Source organism: Vigna unguiculata, chromosome 1, assembly GCF_004118075.2.
Source record: "Vigna unguiculata cultivar IT97K-499-35 chromosome 1, ASM411807v1, whole genome shotgun sequence".
NCBI classification, from domain to species: Eukaryota; Viridiplantae; Streptophyta; class Magnoliopsida; order Fabales; family Fabaceae; genus Vigna; species Vigna unguiculata.
Window position 1 is genome coordinate 30,145,354 of NC_040279.1, and position 18,910 is coordinate 30,164,263.

An 18,910-nucleotide genomic window follows, 5' to 3' on the forward strand; every position below is an offset into this window, starting at 1 on the left:
ACAAATTCTAAGTCAAGTTCATCAAAAAGATTAACTAGCAATCTTTATAATCTCATTGTCATCCAATAAAAATTCGTCTATATCGTGTCACAATTTAATTTTCTCTTAATTATATTTTAAAGAGTTTCTTTAGAGAAGACAAAAATTGTTATGGACAAATACTATATCCTACACTCTTTGACATGTTATTTTATTTATTTCTACATAATGTATAAATGATTCTACATGATGTATAAATGAGTAAATACTCCAATTTCTTTCACAATAGGAAGAAGAACATAGTTATCTTAACAAATTAAGTGTTATTCTTTGAAATCTTAGTGCACAATTTTCATGAATAATTCACCATGACTTTACAAATGGTGAATATGTAAGGAGACAAGTAAATATAAAATCTTTTTTTTTGTTTGAAAACTTTTCAAACTTTATATTTACCTGTCTCCTTACATATACATTATTAAAGTATCTTTTAAAACACTTATTCTTTTCACAACTAAGTTTCATATCTTGATATGTGAAAAATCTTTATTAATCTTCACTTAACCATTCGTGACTATATTATCTAAAACATTGTTATGAGTTTTTTATACATTCAAATGTCCCTACCTATAAAGAAATAATATTTTAGTTAATTATAGTTTATAATGAGATTTATGTGCATGTTTATTCATGACATATGTACATAATTTCAATCGGTCTTTCATGTTAATAACAGTGTTCGGTGAATTTGTAAGATAAACTCTTTATTATTTATATAGGTTGGAGTCATTTTTTTCTCTTGGAATATTAAGATGTTTTGTTATTGCTTGAATTTTTTTGTTAGTCATATGAACTAGGCCAGTGGTGAAATGAACTTAATTACAAGAGTTTGTGACTTGAGGTGAGATATCCAATACATATAAATCTTGTTGTAACTAACCATTATTAACTATGATAGATAATTGATTGCATGATGATCGAAATTGAAAATAGTGATAAAATATTTCATATTCGAATTTTAGAAGTAGACAGAGTATAGATACCGGTCTAAAGTTTTTCATTAGAATTTATCTTTTACTTTTGAAAATTTTGAAATATTGTTATCCTTTTTTTACCTTTTTTATCTTACTCTTTAAATAATTGCAATTCGAGTATCTTTGCTTCTAAATAATCCGAGTCTTTTAGTTAATTACAAATCACAATAGAGGACATCAATGATGGTAACATTTGGCATTCTCAAACAAATCTGATGAGCATCAATTATAACCTTGTCTTCGAGGAATTTCAACAATTCTTAAAACTTTATAATATATGATGTTTGAATTATTTGTAACTAAATTCTATTTATTTTATAAATATTTTGTTTGGACAGAGTAATTCAAATATTTTATATTTTAATTTTTTTATTTGGATAAAGTGATTGAATTATTTTTTTAAGAAAAACTTTCATTTTAAAATATGTATTTTAAAATTAAAATTTATAAAAATATTAGTTAAAATTAAATATTAAAATAATATTAAACAAATTTGTTTCAATATGTATATATGTATAAAGAGTAAAGCTTTCAATTTGACCTAGTGTACAAAGCTTAGTCATGATCAACATTAGTTGAAGAAAAAAAGAGAGCCTATAGGGCGAAAAAATTCACATAAAAAAGCCCACATACTCAAAAGAGTAATAAAAGCTAAGATTGTAACCTCGTATCGTAGCTTGACATGAGTCAACTTAGGCCAAAGATCGAGTCAACACTGCCCAGACCAAGGTTGAGCCAACTCAATCAAGTCGAAGAATTGAGTTGAAACAAATTGGTTAGAAGATCAAATCAAGCCGGCTCGAGCCAAAGGAGCTAAAGGTCAAACTGAGTTTGCCTTGTTCGAAGGTTGAATAGTGTCGACTCGACCGAAGGTCTAGTCAAGTTGGCCTAGTTGAACGTTGAGTTGAGTCGACTTGGGCTTAAGGTTGACCTAAGTTGATCGGGCCAAAGAATTTAGTCGAGTCGGTCTGTGTTGAAGGTTAAGCCGAGTCGATTAGCATAGGAAGTTGAGACAAGTCGATTTGGGTCGAATGTTGACCTGAGTCAGCACTTGCAAAGGTCAACTCGGGTCAAAGGTCGACTCAAGTTAGGCAAGTCAAAGCATTGAGTTGAGTTAGTTCAGGCTAAAAGTCGACTTGAGTCGACCCAAGTCAAAAACCAACTCGAGTCGAGTCAGGTCAAATTGAAAGTAAAGACAAGTCGATCATGTCGAAGGTCAATATGAATCAACCTAGGCAAAAGTTTACATGAGTCAGCCTAAGCGAAAGTTGACATGAGTCGTTCTTGACCAAAGATTGACTCGAGTCAGTTGAACTGAAAAATTGAATCGAGTTGATATGGATTGAAGATTGAACCAAATTGACTTAAACTCAAACCAAAAGTTGAATCAAACTAAATTAGATTAATTTCTATATTATTTTTCACAAATTTTCATATTTTAGTCATTTTCATCTACTAGTGAGTTTAACTTTGTGACTTTTTAATTTGAGATGGATATTGTTTCTGATAAACAATTTATCTTCTAATAGAAACTAAAAATAATGAGCTTGAGAGCAATTTTGAAAGTTGGACAAGGAAAAATGTTTAGATTTTCCTTTTGAAAATTCAATACATTGTATTATATTTCTTTATCTTTCTATCTTCAACTTTATCAACAATTATTCCAGGATTTATTTTCTACATAGACAAAGTCCTTCAGTTATTTAAATTTTATAATTAGAGTTCTCAAAATGAAAGCACATCTCATCATGAGCATGAATATCAAGTCCTTTTGTTGTTATAAAAGTGCAAGAAGTACACTTATTATAACATCATACATAGTGATTAATCTCAACTATTTGTATCTTTTATTTATTTTAAGTAGTCCTTTGTTTTTATTTTGATCTTAATGAGCTTTTATTTTAGTTTTTCCTTTTAGAATTTAGTTATTAAGAGTTCAAAATAATTGCTCTTAAAATACAAACAAATCTTATTAGACATCAACACCATGATGGTACCAATAGCAATCTTCAAAAAAGGAATACCATTCTGTTTTTGTTGTTATTCTTAATTAATTTAGTATATATATATATATATATATATATATATATATATATATATATATATATATATATACTCATTTATGGTACGCTCTTAGATAAAATTTTAATGGATCTTTTAGATAGTATATAATAATATAAGATGAATTTGTAAGACTTTCACATTTTATTATTTGTTGACGACCAAAATAACTTCACTTTTTTTTTCTACTTCTCCATGTATCATATTATGATGCTTTGTTAGTGTGTATGGTTTTGGGTCATCAAAACTTTCTTATTTACATAAAGTTTAGAAGGATCACACTAAATAAAAAAAATATCATAAATCACCATGGTTATAACAATTTTCTGTTATATTAATGAAAATCCCAGTATCGAATAATAAAATATAATTATATTTATTATTGATTTAAAAAAAATGAGTATACCAAAAGCAATTTCATCAATGTTTCACTAAAAATACTGTAACATTATATTTGTTTCAATTATGATTTTTCAAAACAAAAAGGAAAATTATTAATTTCAGTATTTAAATTAACAAAACAAATTGGACTAAATATTTGCAATAAAAGTATGGAAAATAGTTATATTTAATTTAATAAAATGTTTTACTGAAAAGATAGAGTTTTTACGAAAGACTAAAATAGTCATTCTATGTTTTATATTTTAATTATATATCTAATAAAAATTATCTAAAAGAGATTTTTTATGAAAAATTAATTATAAAAAATTGTCTTTAATATGTTTACAACATTTTTTATCAATTTTTAAAATTTATTTTTATTTATAATCAACAAAAATATCATCTCATTTGTAATATTTATTAATTAATTAATATGAAAAAAATAATTCTTTCAAATCATACAAAAATTACTTTTTATAATGTAGAAAAAATTGCCATTTAATATGTATACAGATTATTATGTTTAAAATATTTTATTGTTATAATAGTTTTATTTGAAATATTTTTTTATAACTTTTTTACAATATATAATACACGTATATATGACAGACATTTTTTCATAAAAAAAATTAGAGTCAAATTTAAGCTAAATTTATTTTATTTAAGTTTATTATATAATTAAAATTATAATTTTTACTAATTATATAGGACGAATACTATATATACAAAAATATATAAAAGAAAAAATATACTTATTTAATACATAAACAATTGATTTAAAATATCTTGATATCCAATTTATATACTTTTCATTACAATACTTTAATTCTAATTTATTTACTTATACAGTTGGTTAAGTGTTGTTTTAGAGTAAATTTTATGAGATTATAAAGTGAAATTTAAAATAATTATAAAAAATGATATTACTCCAATGCACCTTATTTTAATAAAATTCAGTAAAATATTTATATTTAACTCACTTGAAAGAATAAGCTATTAATTAAAGTATTAATCCATTAATATATTTTAAATTTCGTTTCAAAATAGATCGAGGTTAACACTAACACCGTCATCTTCTAAAATTAGTTTATAAAATTAAATTTAAAAATAAAATGAATTATATATATTTTTTATTGATTATTACGAGTATTTAAATTTTTATTTGAGAGAAACAAGTTATATACATATTAAAAATAAAATTATCTATTAAATATAGTACGGTCTTAAAAAAATACATAGAAAAATCTCCAAGATTTAATCTATTACATAAAATATTTTAAATATGCAACAGAATGAGTTTTACAAAAGGAAGTAAGAAATTACACTAATAGGACTTTCTATTAAAAATCTCTGTTAGAAAAAAAAAATTGAATGCATATTTTATGAATTTAATTATATACTTCTTAGAAAATGGTCTATATAAAAAAATGTGTGTAGAAAATAAGTAGAAAATTTGTTAATCAAATATAAATATAAGTTTATAATATTTGTTAACATTTATTAAAATTATTTTGTAAATATAATCAAATATATTAATATTTAATGTATAATATATATTATTAACTTTGAGTGTGTAGGAAAAAAAATCATTTTCATATAATAATTTGTGGATGAATATTTTTACTAAAACCTTTACGTTAAATCTTCGGTAATTTTTTTTTATATTTCATGTTTTCAATTATCTATTTGGAAAAACGGTCTAGGTGAGAAAATGTTTAGGAAAAAGTGAAAAAAATTCCAAAAAATTATGTAAATTAAATATAAATATAATATTTATAATATGTATTAATAATTATTAATACTAGTTTCTTATTTATATATGTAGACTAGTTGTAAAATAACACGAAAAATCATTATATCCTAAAAGAATGAAAGAAATTTATAATGATAAATTTATTTTTCTTAGTTAATAATAAAATAACTAAATTTATAATTCTGTAGTTAAATTTTAGAATAGATAAAAGTCAGTTCATTTATTATAATATATTATTTATTTGTACAATGCTGTTATACAAATATTAGATATAAACATTCGATATATACTTGTATTTTATCATTTATTTTTTTTATTACAAAAATTATTTTAAGTTATTCATTAATAATGAGCAAATATATTTTCATCTTGCTTAATAATAGGTTTAATTTTATTATTTCTGTAATTATATTTTTATTTTTGTTTTGTCTTGAAACTACATTTTGTGAATATCTTTAAAACAAAAACACATTTGATACTGTGCAAAATGTACTTACTTAAAAAGAAGTAAATATGATATAAAGTTATATCACATTCTAAATATCTACTATCTTCCAAAATTTATCATATGCATCATTAATATAAATTTTTTAAAACATTAACTGCTCTACTTAAATGTGTATTTTTTAATATATTTTATAGTTTGTAATAAATGTATAAATTCAATTTATTATTATTTTCATAACTATATATTTTACTTTATTTCATCAATTATGAAAAAGAAAAGTGCAGTGTAATGCACGGAAACAGATACTAGCTCTCTATAAAAGAAACAGTGGTTTCTTCTATAATTTCATCCTTTCTTTCACAATCACTGTATCTCTTACAAATTTTTCGTTCTTGGTTTGGAATTTCAATCTTCATTAGCAAGTTCTTTCTCTTTGACTTCGCTGAAAGCGGAGAGGTTAGTCCAATTATGGTGATCTTGGCATTCTTTTTCAAAATTTGTCATTGCAATTCCTCATTTTTTCATTCTTCTTTATCTTTCTTGAAGAGTTAAATTTTTCGTGAACAATTCCTCAATCTTTCTTTACACCCTTCTTTCACCTTCAATTCTTGCTTCCAATGCTATTTTAATCACAATTTGCTTTTTCTGGGTAGTGATTTTAGATTTAGAAGGAACCGTAGTTGGATCTTTTTCAGCCTCACCTTGAAAGATTTCCCGCCAAGAAAAAATGCGGGTTCCTGCGTGGATTTCATGTATGGTTTCTTCATGTCTAAGGCCTTGGAAGCCACATACCAACATCAGCAGTGATGATGAAGATGATCCTAGTACATCCACTACAAGCACACTGGTTCAATGGCGTAGAGATCTTCTGAGGCATTCTCATGGTGAATTCTCCTATGCTGTGGTTCAGGGCAATGTAGAAATTGAAGATCATAGCCAAGTTGAGATTGGATCTAAGGGCATATTTGTCGGGGTTTATGATGGTCACGGTGGTGCTACTTGTTCCCATTTCCTTAAAACTCGTCTCTTCCCGATCGTAATAAGTGAGTCTTGTTCTGTTCTTGGAATTCTTTTGGGTGCTGTGTGTTGTTATTTACTATTTTACACTTTCTTCTTGTTATTTGAAGTGCTTCTTGCGGGTTTTTGCTGTTGCATGGAGTTCAATTTGCCTTCCGATGCTTTCTTTTTGTACTTCCTATTCTCTATGCTAATTTTCGTTCTGTTCTTTGACTGGTGTGAAAAAATTGGGGGTGAAAAATGGAATGAAAGCACAAACCTGAACTTCAAAGAACTGTGCTATACTTTCTTGTGTATATTTATAATTATGTGTATGGGATATGGAAACAGTAACTTGTGCACTTTAAGATGATAGAAAAAGAATTGGTAAATTGGTGTTTGTATAGAGACATGTAAATCGTAAATCATGGTGGTGTTGATGCTTCATTGGTGTTGATTACAGACAGTGCTAGGGATCATGGAACTATCAGCGATGACACGCTGAGGGAATCTGTTTGTGCTGTAGAGAGTGCTTTTATGGAAAATATAGGGGTGGGAACTCCAGCAGTACAAATGTGTAATACTAGAGTAGGTTCCTGTTGTCTGGCTGCTGTTATCTGGGAAGGAGTTCTACATATCGCCAATCTTGGAGACTCTCGTGCCGTGGTTGGAACTTTAGGTAGATGTAGAAGCATCACTGCTGTACAGTTGACAACAGATCACAATTGCTGTAGGGAGGAAATTAGACAAGAACTTCAGGCTGCCCATCCAACTGATCCAGAGATTGTAGTCATTGATCGTGGAGCATGGCGTGTTAAAGGCTTCATCCAGGTTTTCTTTTTGCTTTTACACTTCAAAACATTGCAAAACTACTAAATGTTGAGTTGTATCAAACGTAGCAGGTTCTGTTACAACTCACTATATTTTGTTTCATGATTATGTTTAAAAGGTGTCCAGAACCATAGGAGATGCACATCTGAAGATTCCAGGGCTTTTGAGGTCACCTCTCACTGTACCTGTGCTGTCTGCAGAACCCAGTGTAACTTCAAGAACTCTGAGTTCCAATGACAAATTTCTTATATTTGCATCCGATGGACTTTGGGATCTCTTGACAAATCAGCATGCTGCTGAGATTGTTCATCTGAATCCACGGAGAGTACGTTTTTTTTAACTTGTCCTGCATTTGGATGAACAAGTATATAAATGAAAATGCTGTAACTTGATTCTTATGCTCCAGGGGATTGCAAGAAAGCTTATTAAGGCTGCTCTAAAGGCGGCAGCTAGAAGAGCGAAGGTAGAATATTCAACGCTTATGGAGGTGCCGGCAGAGGGCAGACGGATGATTCATGATGACATTACTGTGGTGGTTGTCTTCCTCGACGGTACCTCGCATCACCATGTCACAGAGTTGTCCGTAAGAGGCTTCGAAGAAGCAGCTGGACCATCTAATTTTCGAAGTGTACGCAATTTCGGGTGATGCGAGGATTATTCTTTCTACAACTGTTGCAAATAAAGCTCACTGCCTCTGCCTAATTCTGGTTCAAAAGGAAAACTAGAAAAAATAACAATACACTTAGACACAGTTTTGTGGCATACTGTAAAAGTGTACTATCGAGGTTCTTCTACTGTTGGCCTCACTTTCAAAGTGTACTTTCTGTTTCTGAAACTCAATAACTAAAGCTGAAATTGAATTTCGAAGGCTTTTTCTATTCTGCGGTGCATAACTCTAATGGTGTGTGGATAAGAGGTTTTAGAGTTTCCTTCTTTTTTTTTACCGAAGTAAACGTTAGGTGCAATGTTATTTGCAGTTAGGGAATTAAGCATGCCCCACTCCCAAGGTTTCGTTAAATTTTAAACGGGATAAAAGATAAACAAGTGGTAGTTAATTATTAAAGTAATAATGCGCTACTGTTTCATTTAATAAAGTTTTTTCTTTCTGATTCTTTTTCATAAAAGAATTTCTTACGATATCAACCTAAAACGAAAGGGATCTTACATCATCACCCCGTGAATCAATTATCTGATTTGTAGTAAGTGTTTCTCCTTTCGGCTTAAATCAATTCTGAACTTTTTAATTTGGTCCCTTTTTAGTTTCTAAAACAATCCCTTAAAAAACATTTTTCTTTGGCGAATGGTCTCTATTCATTTTTCATTTCTCACTTGATTTATTAAACACTACGGACTTTTCTAAGAGGACTTTTATTCGATATAATGTGAGTTTTTCTTCATTTTGAACTGCTCAGAGGGCTTGAATTGAAAAACTATAAACAAAATGAATAAAGAAGTATATTTTATGAATAGATTCTTTGAAAAAAAATGAAAAAAGAAGAACCAAATGATAAAATTACATTTTATGGATTAAAATATTGATTAAATCCTGTAATAATGGAATTATGGCCATGTGAAGTGTACAATTTTTTTTTCTTATAATAATAGTGGAATTATAGTCGTGTAAACATGCAGTCCAAAAAGGGGAATTATTCTTTGGTTCCAATAGAAAGAAAATTTCAAACAACCACGGAGTGCAGCAATAACCACTCAGTTTTCAAGTTTCAGGCACTCTAAAGCTGGATAAAATGATAAAGTTAAAATGTTTACAAATTTAAAGTTAAAAAATTTACAAACTTTTAAGTTAAAGTGAAAAAAAAGTACGAAAAGCAGAGTGTTAGAATGAAGAACAAAGTAAAATATACCCATTTTGAAATACTCAAAAACACACTAACGCAAATATTCATCTCTGCGTACATAACTATCCGAAAAAGATAAATTATTTTAATCTGATGTTATACATTATTTTTTGAAAAAATAAAAAACTAGTTTCTCCACAGTGTTGTAATGTAAAGGACATGTTCTTCATAAGAAGTTACCTGATCTAAAATACAGACCATCAGTAGAAGGTTGCACACGTCCTCCTTTGAGAGTGGCATTCACAGGATTTTACTATTTCGTTAATATGCAGAACTAAAATAAAAACAAGAATGACGAAATGGATTCAAGTTTGTGTTTTTTTCTGTTTAACACACTAAACGAGATAATTTGAATTAGGGTTTCCAAATTTCACTCAAATGATGTTCAACCGAATATAATTGGGAGGGAGCCATTGGCCATCAGAGAGACAGACTCGACAATAATATCCTTAAAACCACTTGTTACTGCAATGGGCAGGCCAAGACAAATCAAAAACTGCTGTGCTGACACACTCCATTGTGATAAAGCAGAACTCCCCCGAGTAAAAAAAACCTACAATAGAAGAAGCTCCCCATTTTGATTGAAAAATGAAGTGCAGTATTTCTTACGCTAAATAATACACCAGCATAATTTTAACAAACTGATATGGAACCATAGGGAACAAGCAAGACCGAGCTGGCAAATTCACAGATGAACCGTGAGATAAAACATTGGAAGACTGAGATCAACAATGATTCTTTGGTTGCAGAGAATTATAAATCAAGCAAGTACCATACCACTGCTTTAATCAGAATACTTAAAAAGAATTTGTCGATTCAACCAAACCAAATCGGTAACAATGCACATCTCTTCTACTACAACAAAACGGGGAAAAATGTGAATCTTACATATCTTGCCAGCCTTCATGCTCTTATCTCAACATATCAAAGAAAGGAAAACACAAAAACATGATAAAAGGAATGGTAAAGAGTAGGAAATGCAAGTCCTCAACCACTTGATGGTATTTTTGTAGTATTCGTATAAATAGTAATTTCCCTGGTCCAGCTTTCATAATCCATGATTATAACTTAGAAGCATTTCCTGTGTACGATTGATGGTCCAGATTCATCATACTCCGCCTTCGCAATCCACATCTGCACAGGGGAGAGAAAACATAAAAAAGGAGTACACTATATTTGCTTGTTTCAATGGTTTGAGTTGGCTTCAGCAAGTACTTACTCTATTTCCAAACAAAACAAGCACAACGAAAAAGAATGTACTTTAAACTAATCCTATCCCCTTGATCTAGCTAAGTACTTTCTGATAATACTCATTTTATTACACTTTCTACTTATTATTCAAACAATTTCCCAAGTTAATTTATGTATTGACATTCCAAATTCAACAGCTTCACTCATGCAACTATGGTCATGCATGCAGTTTACCTGTTGGAAGGTGCTGAGGGAAGCCAAGATGGAGCCTCCAATCCAGACACTGTACTTCCTCTCTGGTGGTGCGACAACCTTAATTTTCATGCTACTTGGTGCCAATGCTGTAATCTCCTTGCTCATCCTATCAGCAATACCGGGGAACATTGTGGAACCTCCACTCAAGACAATGTTACCATATAGATCCTTCCTAATGTCGACATCACACTTCATGATAGAGTTATATGTTGTCTCGTGGATGCCAGGAGATTCCATCCCAATCATGGATGGCTGGAACAGAACTTCGGGGCACCGGAATCGCTCAGCACCAATAGTGATCACCTGCCCATCAGGAAGCTCGTAGCTCTTTTCGACGGCCGAGCTGGTCTTGGAAGTTTCCAATTCCTGCTCGTAATCAAGAGCAATATAGGCCAGTTTCTCCTTCATGTCCCTCACAATTTCCCGCTCTGCAGATGTGGTGAAAGAGTAACCACGCTCAGTCAGGATTTTCATGAGGGCATCGGTGAGATCACGCCCTGCAAGGTCCAAACGCAAGATCGCATGTGGAAGGGCATATCCTTCGTAAATAGGAACCGTGTGACTGACACCATCTCCGGAGTCCAGAACAATACCTACACAAACATTGTAGAAAAACCGCATAAACTCACTTCATTCAATACCAAGTCATGTCATTAAGTGGCTGCTAGACTTCCAAATCTCATTAAACATTCATGATACAACAATTGAAACTCTTTTAGGCTTCAAGGGTTAGTTCGTATTCATTTTTTATTTTATTACAACAACAAGGAATCCTTGCAGCTTCAGTTTAGTTAAATGATAGTGTGATCCATGTAACCGATCTCTATTCTCACCGGCGTAAGAAAAAAGTAAGGATCAATTTGGTACCATGTCATGATCCGAAAAATCCAAAAGCTTAAACTAACTTGCAAAGACACACAGACCCAGTTCGGATAAGTTTGGAGCACATGCAAGCCCTTTCAATTGAGATAAACACATGATCGGTAACTTACAAAACACCAAGTTAGTTGACAAAGACAGATCAACAGTTTCACATCATATCTACAAAGCTTACAACCCCGACATGCATGTTATACCAAATAAACAAGAATCAAGAAAGATGGATGAAGATCGGTTACCAGTTGTACGGCCACTAGCATAAAGCGAAAGCACAGCTTGGATGGCGACATACATAGCAGGGGTGTTGAAGGTCTCAAACATGATCTGAGTCATTTTCTCACGATTAGCCTTAGGATTAAGCGGCGCCTCGGTGAGAAGTACAGGGTGTTCTTCAGGAGCCACACGAAGCTCGTTGTAGAAAGTGTGATGCCAGATCTTCTCCATGTCGTCCCAATTACTCACAATCCCATGCTCAATAGGGTATTTCAGAGTCAAAATACCCCTCTTCGATTGAGCCTCGTCCCCAACATACGCATCCTTCTGCCCCATTCCAACCATCACCCCAGTGTGACGTGGACGCCCCACAATGCTAGGGAACACCGCCCTCGGAGCATCATCTCCGGCAAAACCAGCCTATCAGACAAATTTCAACAACATTCACGTGATCAATAAAGAAAATTCAATTTTCTAACAGATCCTCAACAACATTCCGTTGATCTGAGCGAAACTGAGTTCCGATCTCGATTTCAAGTTTTGTTAATGAAGAAAATGATCGAATAAGACCAAACCAAAGATGATCGGTTAGGTTTCAATTTCAGTAAACCATCTATAAAAACCGGTAGAAGTTAAAGTAACAAAAAACACTGATCTCATTTACTCATACCTTGACCATTCCAGTTCCATTATCGCAAACGAGGGGTTGAATATCCTCGGCATCGGCCATTGTAGTTTATGGTGAGGATGCTTGCTGCTGCAAAAACACACAAAAATTGCGTTAATCGGTGGGTGGTTGTTCTTATCGGGTGAGCGAAAGAGCAAGAGAGAACGTGGCGGTACCTACGGAAAGAAGGAATGTGTGTGCGACAACGTGTGTGTATGAGAGTGTGTCGTGTTTTTTCGAAGTTTGTGAAATTTGTGTGTGTATGTGTGTGGCTGAGGTACCCGCCCTGTGGTTTAAAAAAGGAAGGTGTGGTCAAATGAAATTCGCCTCAAATGAAGCGCAAATTGCATGTCCTTCCATCCTGACCGTCCGTTGCGAATATCGCATCCACGGGCCACATTTGTTGTTGGAAATAGCTGGCACTCTTGCGCTTTTTCTCACTTTCCAGTTACACCCCTTTCGCTTCTCCAATAACCTCATCTCTCTATTATTCATTTTCATTATTCCACTTTTGTTGTTTTCAAATTTCATTATTCATTCTATTTTTCTTTTCTCCTATGTCTCTTCTTATTTCAAATCCCATGATATCTTTTCAGTTTATTCAACTTTTGTGCTATTAAACCATGTAAATATAAAATATACATATAAATAATCTGTAAATGGATTCAGTATTATTTTAAAAAAATATTAGCTTAAATTCCCAATTATAGAGAAAATAACATCAAAATTACTCTTATTTACATAATACCTCTACTAAATGAACAGTTAATAAGAGAATAAATCAATATTACTTTTCAGGCCATATCATCTATCCCATCACTGAATAATTATAGTAAGTTTAATATTTTTTTTATAATAATTATACTAAAATTCAGATATACCACAGTAATTTATGATTGAATAAAGACACTTTAAACCTGCTTTAAAATCTGAATTCATTAACATTAAACAGGTAAAAATGTTAAACTCGTTACATTTTACGAATTTAATGAATGTAAATTAGTTTTAATTATTAATTAAACACAAATTTTATTACATGATAAAATAATTAAATTTTATAGTAACTGTTTAATATGGGTGACCCTTGGGCCTTCTTTTATAATGATTAAAAGTAAGTTACATTTAAAGATAATTAATTTTTTTAGTATTATTTCTTTTTCATTTTTAGTCCTCTTTTTCATTATTTCTAATTTATAATAATTTTAAATTAATTTACTGTTTAAAAATGAAAAAAATATTTAAAGTTTAAATTTTACAAAAATAGATTAAATTTGTATATAGATATTTTGTATTAAAAAATTGCTCTAATCTTTAAATTGTAAGAAACGTTATATATGGTTACCTTATTATCGATTAAAAGTGATATACTAATTTTTTTTTATTAAAGAAAACATTAATATATTTTCTATACGTTGAATATTATATATTAAATGATAAAAATTATAATGTACATACTAAAAGTTACATATACAAACTTTCTCGTCCTCATTTTCGTAGTGATTGTGGTGGATGGTTCTCATATTGACAGAATGTTTAAAATGGTATTTATTTTTATCGAATGTTTAAAATGATCCTCATTTTTGCAATTCGTACTTTATTTGGTCATTCTCTGTGACGTCGTTTAAGTCAGAAACGGAGCACTGGTGACACTGTTTGTATTATGTTATATTGGGGTGTGTTATGTGTACTATAATTCTGTAACTGATTTAAACGGCGTCACAGAAAATGACCAAATAAAATACGAATTGCGAAAATGAGGATCATTGTAAACATTCGGTAAAAATGATAACCATTTTAAAAATTATGTCAAAATGAGGATCATCCGCAACAAACACTATGAAAATGATGACGAAAAAGGTATTTAAGCCATAAACTTTTTAACTTTATCAAGATCTTAAAAACAGTCTATCACCATAATTTTTTTTTTTATTATCAACCTTTTCTTGCGACGAATTTCTTATTATATTATCAACCTTTTTTAATATGTTAGTGTAATTATAATTGCATCAAATATATGTTTTGTGATATTTATTTATAATATTAAAAACTTTGTTTACGATATTTATTTCTAATATTAAATATTGTAAAAAGGTATGAATTTTGACCACTTATATAATTTATAACTTTGAAATAAAAAGTATAATTATTCATTATATTTTGTTACAAGTTTGATTATTTCAAAAATTATATTGATATTTATGTATATATAACCAATGCTAGTTTATTTTTAAATAATAAAAGTGTTTATATTATCATTTAATTATAAAAACATAATATTTTCCTTTTGGCGATAAGGCATAAGAGACTATATACAATTTAAAGATGACATATAGTGTAAAAACTATTTTTATCATCAATAAATATATATTATTTTAAAAATTATTAATTTGAGAAATAAAAGTAAAATGCATACTTAATTAAATCTATTTTATACATGTTTTTATATTTTTAAATAGTCAATTAAATGAAAATCATAACAAGAAAAAGGCTAGTTAATAGATTTTATATATATATATATATATATATATATATATATATATATATATATATATATATATATATATATATATATGTTTGATAGGTTTTGACTTTAACTCAAATACATGTTTTTCAAGGTATTAACGATATAAGTGATATGGTTTATATGGATGTGTTCTAAGTTGCAATTTGTTTTGTGAGTGTAGCGGTTTCGTAATTTTGTGTGGTCGTTGCAATTCTTTATTTACAAGTATATCAACATAATGTTTTAAAATATTTTAACCCAATGTCGGGATGATGCAATACCTCAAATGAAATGCACAGTGTCTTCAAACATCACATTATTCAATTCAAATCTCTCAAGTGTAAATTTGTAAAAAAAAAAAAAAAAAACACATCTTGTTACATGTATATTAAAAATGTTAGACCATCACAAAATATTCAGCTAATCAGGAAAATATTTAGTTAATCAAGAAAGACCAACTCTGTTACAGAGAGTTGAAAAAAAATACAACAATAACCAAACATCAGTCAAACTCACGATATTAATATCACATTTTACCTAATATTTTAAAATAATAAATTTATAAATTTTCGTTATATTTTACTCAACCTTTTTATTTTTATTACTTGAACTTCTCATGAGACTATAGTTTAAAAAAAAAAGTTCTTTAATATCATTGGATTGGACGATCATTTGACAATTTTTATAAAAATAAAATAGTTTTAACAAAAAAATTAATTTTTATAATTTTAGAAAAAAAAAGACAATAATAAAATATAATGCCAAATGATAAATAAAGAAAATAGTGAAAAAATACCTGTATCTTTCGGTACACAGTTATATCAAATATTGTTTATGACAGAATTCTCTTTGATAATATACATTTAGATATAACTTTCTTTATAAAAGTCACTTTTATTTATTATTATGGGTTAAACAAACGTGATTTTATAGAACTAAAATTGCGAAACGAAGGTCCAATGTTTTTGAAGTATTAAATTTGTTTGGTGCGCCGACATGTATGTTCCTTGTTGTTGTACATTTTGAAAGCAGTTAAAACTGAAGGTATATTCTTGAAATCCCATGGAAGTAGTAGCCTTTTGGAAGGGATCCGAAGCCCAAACGTGTGGCATTTATTTGAGGATCCATGATCCAAGCCAGTGTTTAGAACTCGACGATGATGATGATGATGATGAATGAATGTGAGAAAGAAGCAAGAACATGCATGATGGTGTTTAGTGCCAACTGCATAATGGCAGCATCATAGAGTATGAGCTGGATATTATTATGATATGATGAAAAAAGAGGGGCAATTTGGGAAAAAGGAAAAGACCCCACCAGAAAAGTAAAGTAAACCAGGGCGTGTTGCTAGAAGAAGCAGCTTTTCTTGTTGTGGTGTGTGTGTAATTTTCACTCTTAACTTTTTAGATGTTGATGATGAAGTGTGGTGTGTTGTGGGGGTAATCATGCATGGGACGGTGCCAAAAGCGACATGCCACAACGTTGCCAACTCAGCATTCACTTTGCAACTCTTCATAGATCGTGTCGGGCTCTTTTTTAACCTGCGCTCGACTCTATCCATGCTCTCTGCTCTCTCCTCTCTCCTCCTGCGATTGGATCCTTCCTTCACCGCTTCAGATTCACTTTCGAATCGGACGGTTCAGGCTTCTTCTCGGTGCTGTTCTCCAAGACGTGCAGCGGATAACTACCAACCAAACATAGAACGTGGTTTCCCGCTTCGGACAATCCCCGTCCCCCGTTGACTGCTCTTTTGGGTTGTCTAATGCTTTTCTTGATTTGATAGCAAATTTAATCAAATTATTAGATTAAATATTTTTGTTTGTTTTTAAACAATTTGTAGTGAAAATTGTTTTTGTTGCAGTTGTGTACGATAAAAAAATAAAAAAAGGAAAAAAAGTTAAACTTTTTTTTATTCGGTTGAGCTTTTGTTTGATCGGTTGGAAAAAAGTGAAAGAAACAAAATGAAGTTATATGTAATTATATCAGGTAAATTTTGTATCATTGATTAAGAATTTTGGTTTTGTTTGTTGTATATATGAAATTAAATTTGTTAATCTTTCCTTTTTATATGTTTATTATTTCATTTTTTATATGTTTATTATTATTAAAGTATACAATGTTTTTCCGCAGTGAAAAAAATGTTTTGACGCGTTTTTGGCAGTGAAAAGGTATACAGTAAAGAAAACACACATGTCATTGCTGAAATAACATTATTAGTGAAAAAATATAATAATAAATTATATATGAAAAACTATTTAACAAAAATATCTTAAAAATATATTTTGCTTAATAACTTTTAACTAAAGGCTAAAATATATTTTTACTTTACTTACTTCTTGCTTTAAAATTTCAATTTTTTTATATTTTTATTTGATTTTAGTCTTTTACTCTATGTATTTTAAAGTATCCATAAATTTGTAAAACTATGACAAATGATATTTTAGAAGTGAGAGCACCTTAAATACAATATACATTAATATTCGATTATTTTAATTTTAAAAGGTTTTTTAGTATAGATAGTATCGTTATAAACAAGTATTATTATCTTAAAATATACAATCTTTCTATAAATCATTTTTTTAGAGTTCTTTTACTTCTTTTAAGGAGTTATCATCTTTTCTTCATTTATTTGAAGATTGGAGATTGCTAAAGTAATTCTCTTGGTGAACTCTTGGAGATCACGGACCTATTAACATATTACTGAACATTCAAATTCATCACAAACTATTCATTGAACAATACAACAACCCACCCATCATGGACCATTCATCAAAAACCTAATATGTATTATCTACAAATTAATAACAATTTGCAATATAATTGATATTAATAAATAATATAATTTATTGATATTAACAAATAACAGTCGGTGGCAACATCGGTTGTTGTAGTAAATCCCTTTGTCCCAATGTTCGAGGTTCCTATGATTGCAAGAGGAATACACTAGATGAATGAAAGTATAATCCTCATATATATTTTTTAAATTCAATTGTTTTCTATAATTGATCTTTGTTTTTACCAATTTTAGTATATTTTTAAAAAAATTGTATATTCAATTAGGATTTTTAATTTAATTTAAAAATAAAATTAATTTCAATATTTCCTTTTAGTGATTTGATGTATAAATTTCAAAAAAAATTATTTTAACATATATAAATTGTAATTAGGTTTGTTTACTAATTTGATCTCATTTTGGAGAGAGATAACATTGTTCAAATTTTTTATTTTTTGAAAATGAGATTTAATTTAGTCAAAATTTCAAAGTATGAGACTAAAGTAAATACAAGATAAAAGAATTTTAAAAAATTAAAATAAAAATACCACGAACTAACACGTGACATATATAAAAAACGATGTTAACGTCAATCTAACAAAAAAATCTAATTAAATCATTTTAATAAAAATTGAGACTTGATTGAAAAAAATGATGTAATTAAAAGCCAAAATAAATTGTGACTAACTTTTTTTTAGATTCTTAACAAAATATGACATCATACTTTGCCATTTCAATCAAAATAAACTTAGAAGATACAACTATTTCTAATTACAAATAGCTTAATAAAATATACTAAGTTTCATACATATTTAAAAAAAAAAATGCACATGTCATTAATATTGTAGTTGTGGGATTGTTTTATTGTATTTAAATTACTCAAAACACAAATAAAATAGATTTTATGAGACATGAATGATCATTGTTGTTAAGGATTTATCTGTACTGCACAAGTCTCATAAAATATAACATGAGCTTGAATATTTTTAAATAACTTAAAATTAACAACAAAATTTAAGAGTAGAGAACCCATCATACAAGGAAAGAATGATATAAGTGAATATTAGTGAAAGTGTCACTATCAGAAAAA

At 29.3% G+C, this 18,910-nt stretch overlaps 2 protein-coding genes across 5 annotated transcripts; one reads left to right on the forward strand and one right to left on the reverse strand.

The window, feature by feature from the left end:
• Nucleotides 1-5,952: 5,952 nt before the first annotated feature.
• On the forward strand, nt 5,953-8,361 carry LOC114163921 (probable protein phosphatase 2C 25). Of its 2 annotated transcripts, none has more exons than XM_028048315.1 (5): nt 5,953-6,112; nt 6,310-6,699; nt 7,116-7,483; nt 7,602-7,808; nt 7,890-8,361. In XM_028048315.1, the coding sequence occupies exons 2-5, from the start codon at nt 6,384-6,386 to the stop codon at nt 8,127-8,129; spliced, it is 1,131 nt and encodes a 376-aa protein (XP_027904116.1). In that variant the 5' UTR covers nt 5,953-6,112; nt 6,310-6,383; the 3' UTR covers nt 8,130-8,361. The 2 variants fall into 2 exon arrangements, with proteins under 2 accessions (XP_027904116.1, XP_027904123.1); XM_028048322.1 differs by having other exon boundaries at nt 6,319-6,699.
• Nucleotides 8,362-10,082: 1,721 nt separating this feature from the next.
• On the reverse strand, nt 10,083-12,915 carry LOC114173210 (actin-97). 3 transcript variants are annotated; one of them, XM_028057473.1, is made up of 5 exons: nt 12,721-12,915; nt 12,548-12,634; nt 11,904-12,297; nt 10,765-11,378; nt 10,083-10,473 (listed from the first exon to the last, which is right to left on the reverse strand). In XM_028057473.1, exons 2-5 carry the CDS (start codon nt 12,605-12,607, stop codon nt 10,408-10,410), a joined length of 1,134 nt encoding a protein of 377 aa, XP_027913274.1. In that variant the 5' UTR covers nt 12,608-12,634; nt 12,721-12,915; the 3' UTR covers nt 10,083-10,407. The 3 variants fall into 3 exon arrangements, with proteins under 3 accessions (XP_027913274.1, XP_027913291.1, XP_027913283.1); XM_028057490.1 differs by having other exon boundaries at nt 10,098-10,473; nt 12,725-12,823; XM_028057482.1 differs by having other exon boundaries at nt 10,098-10,473; nt 12,548-12,631; nt 12,721-12,821.
• Between the last annotated feature and the right edge of the window lie 5,995 nt (nt 12,916-18,910).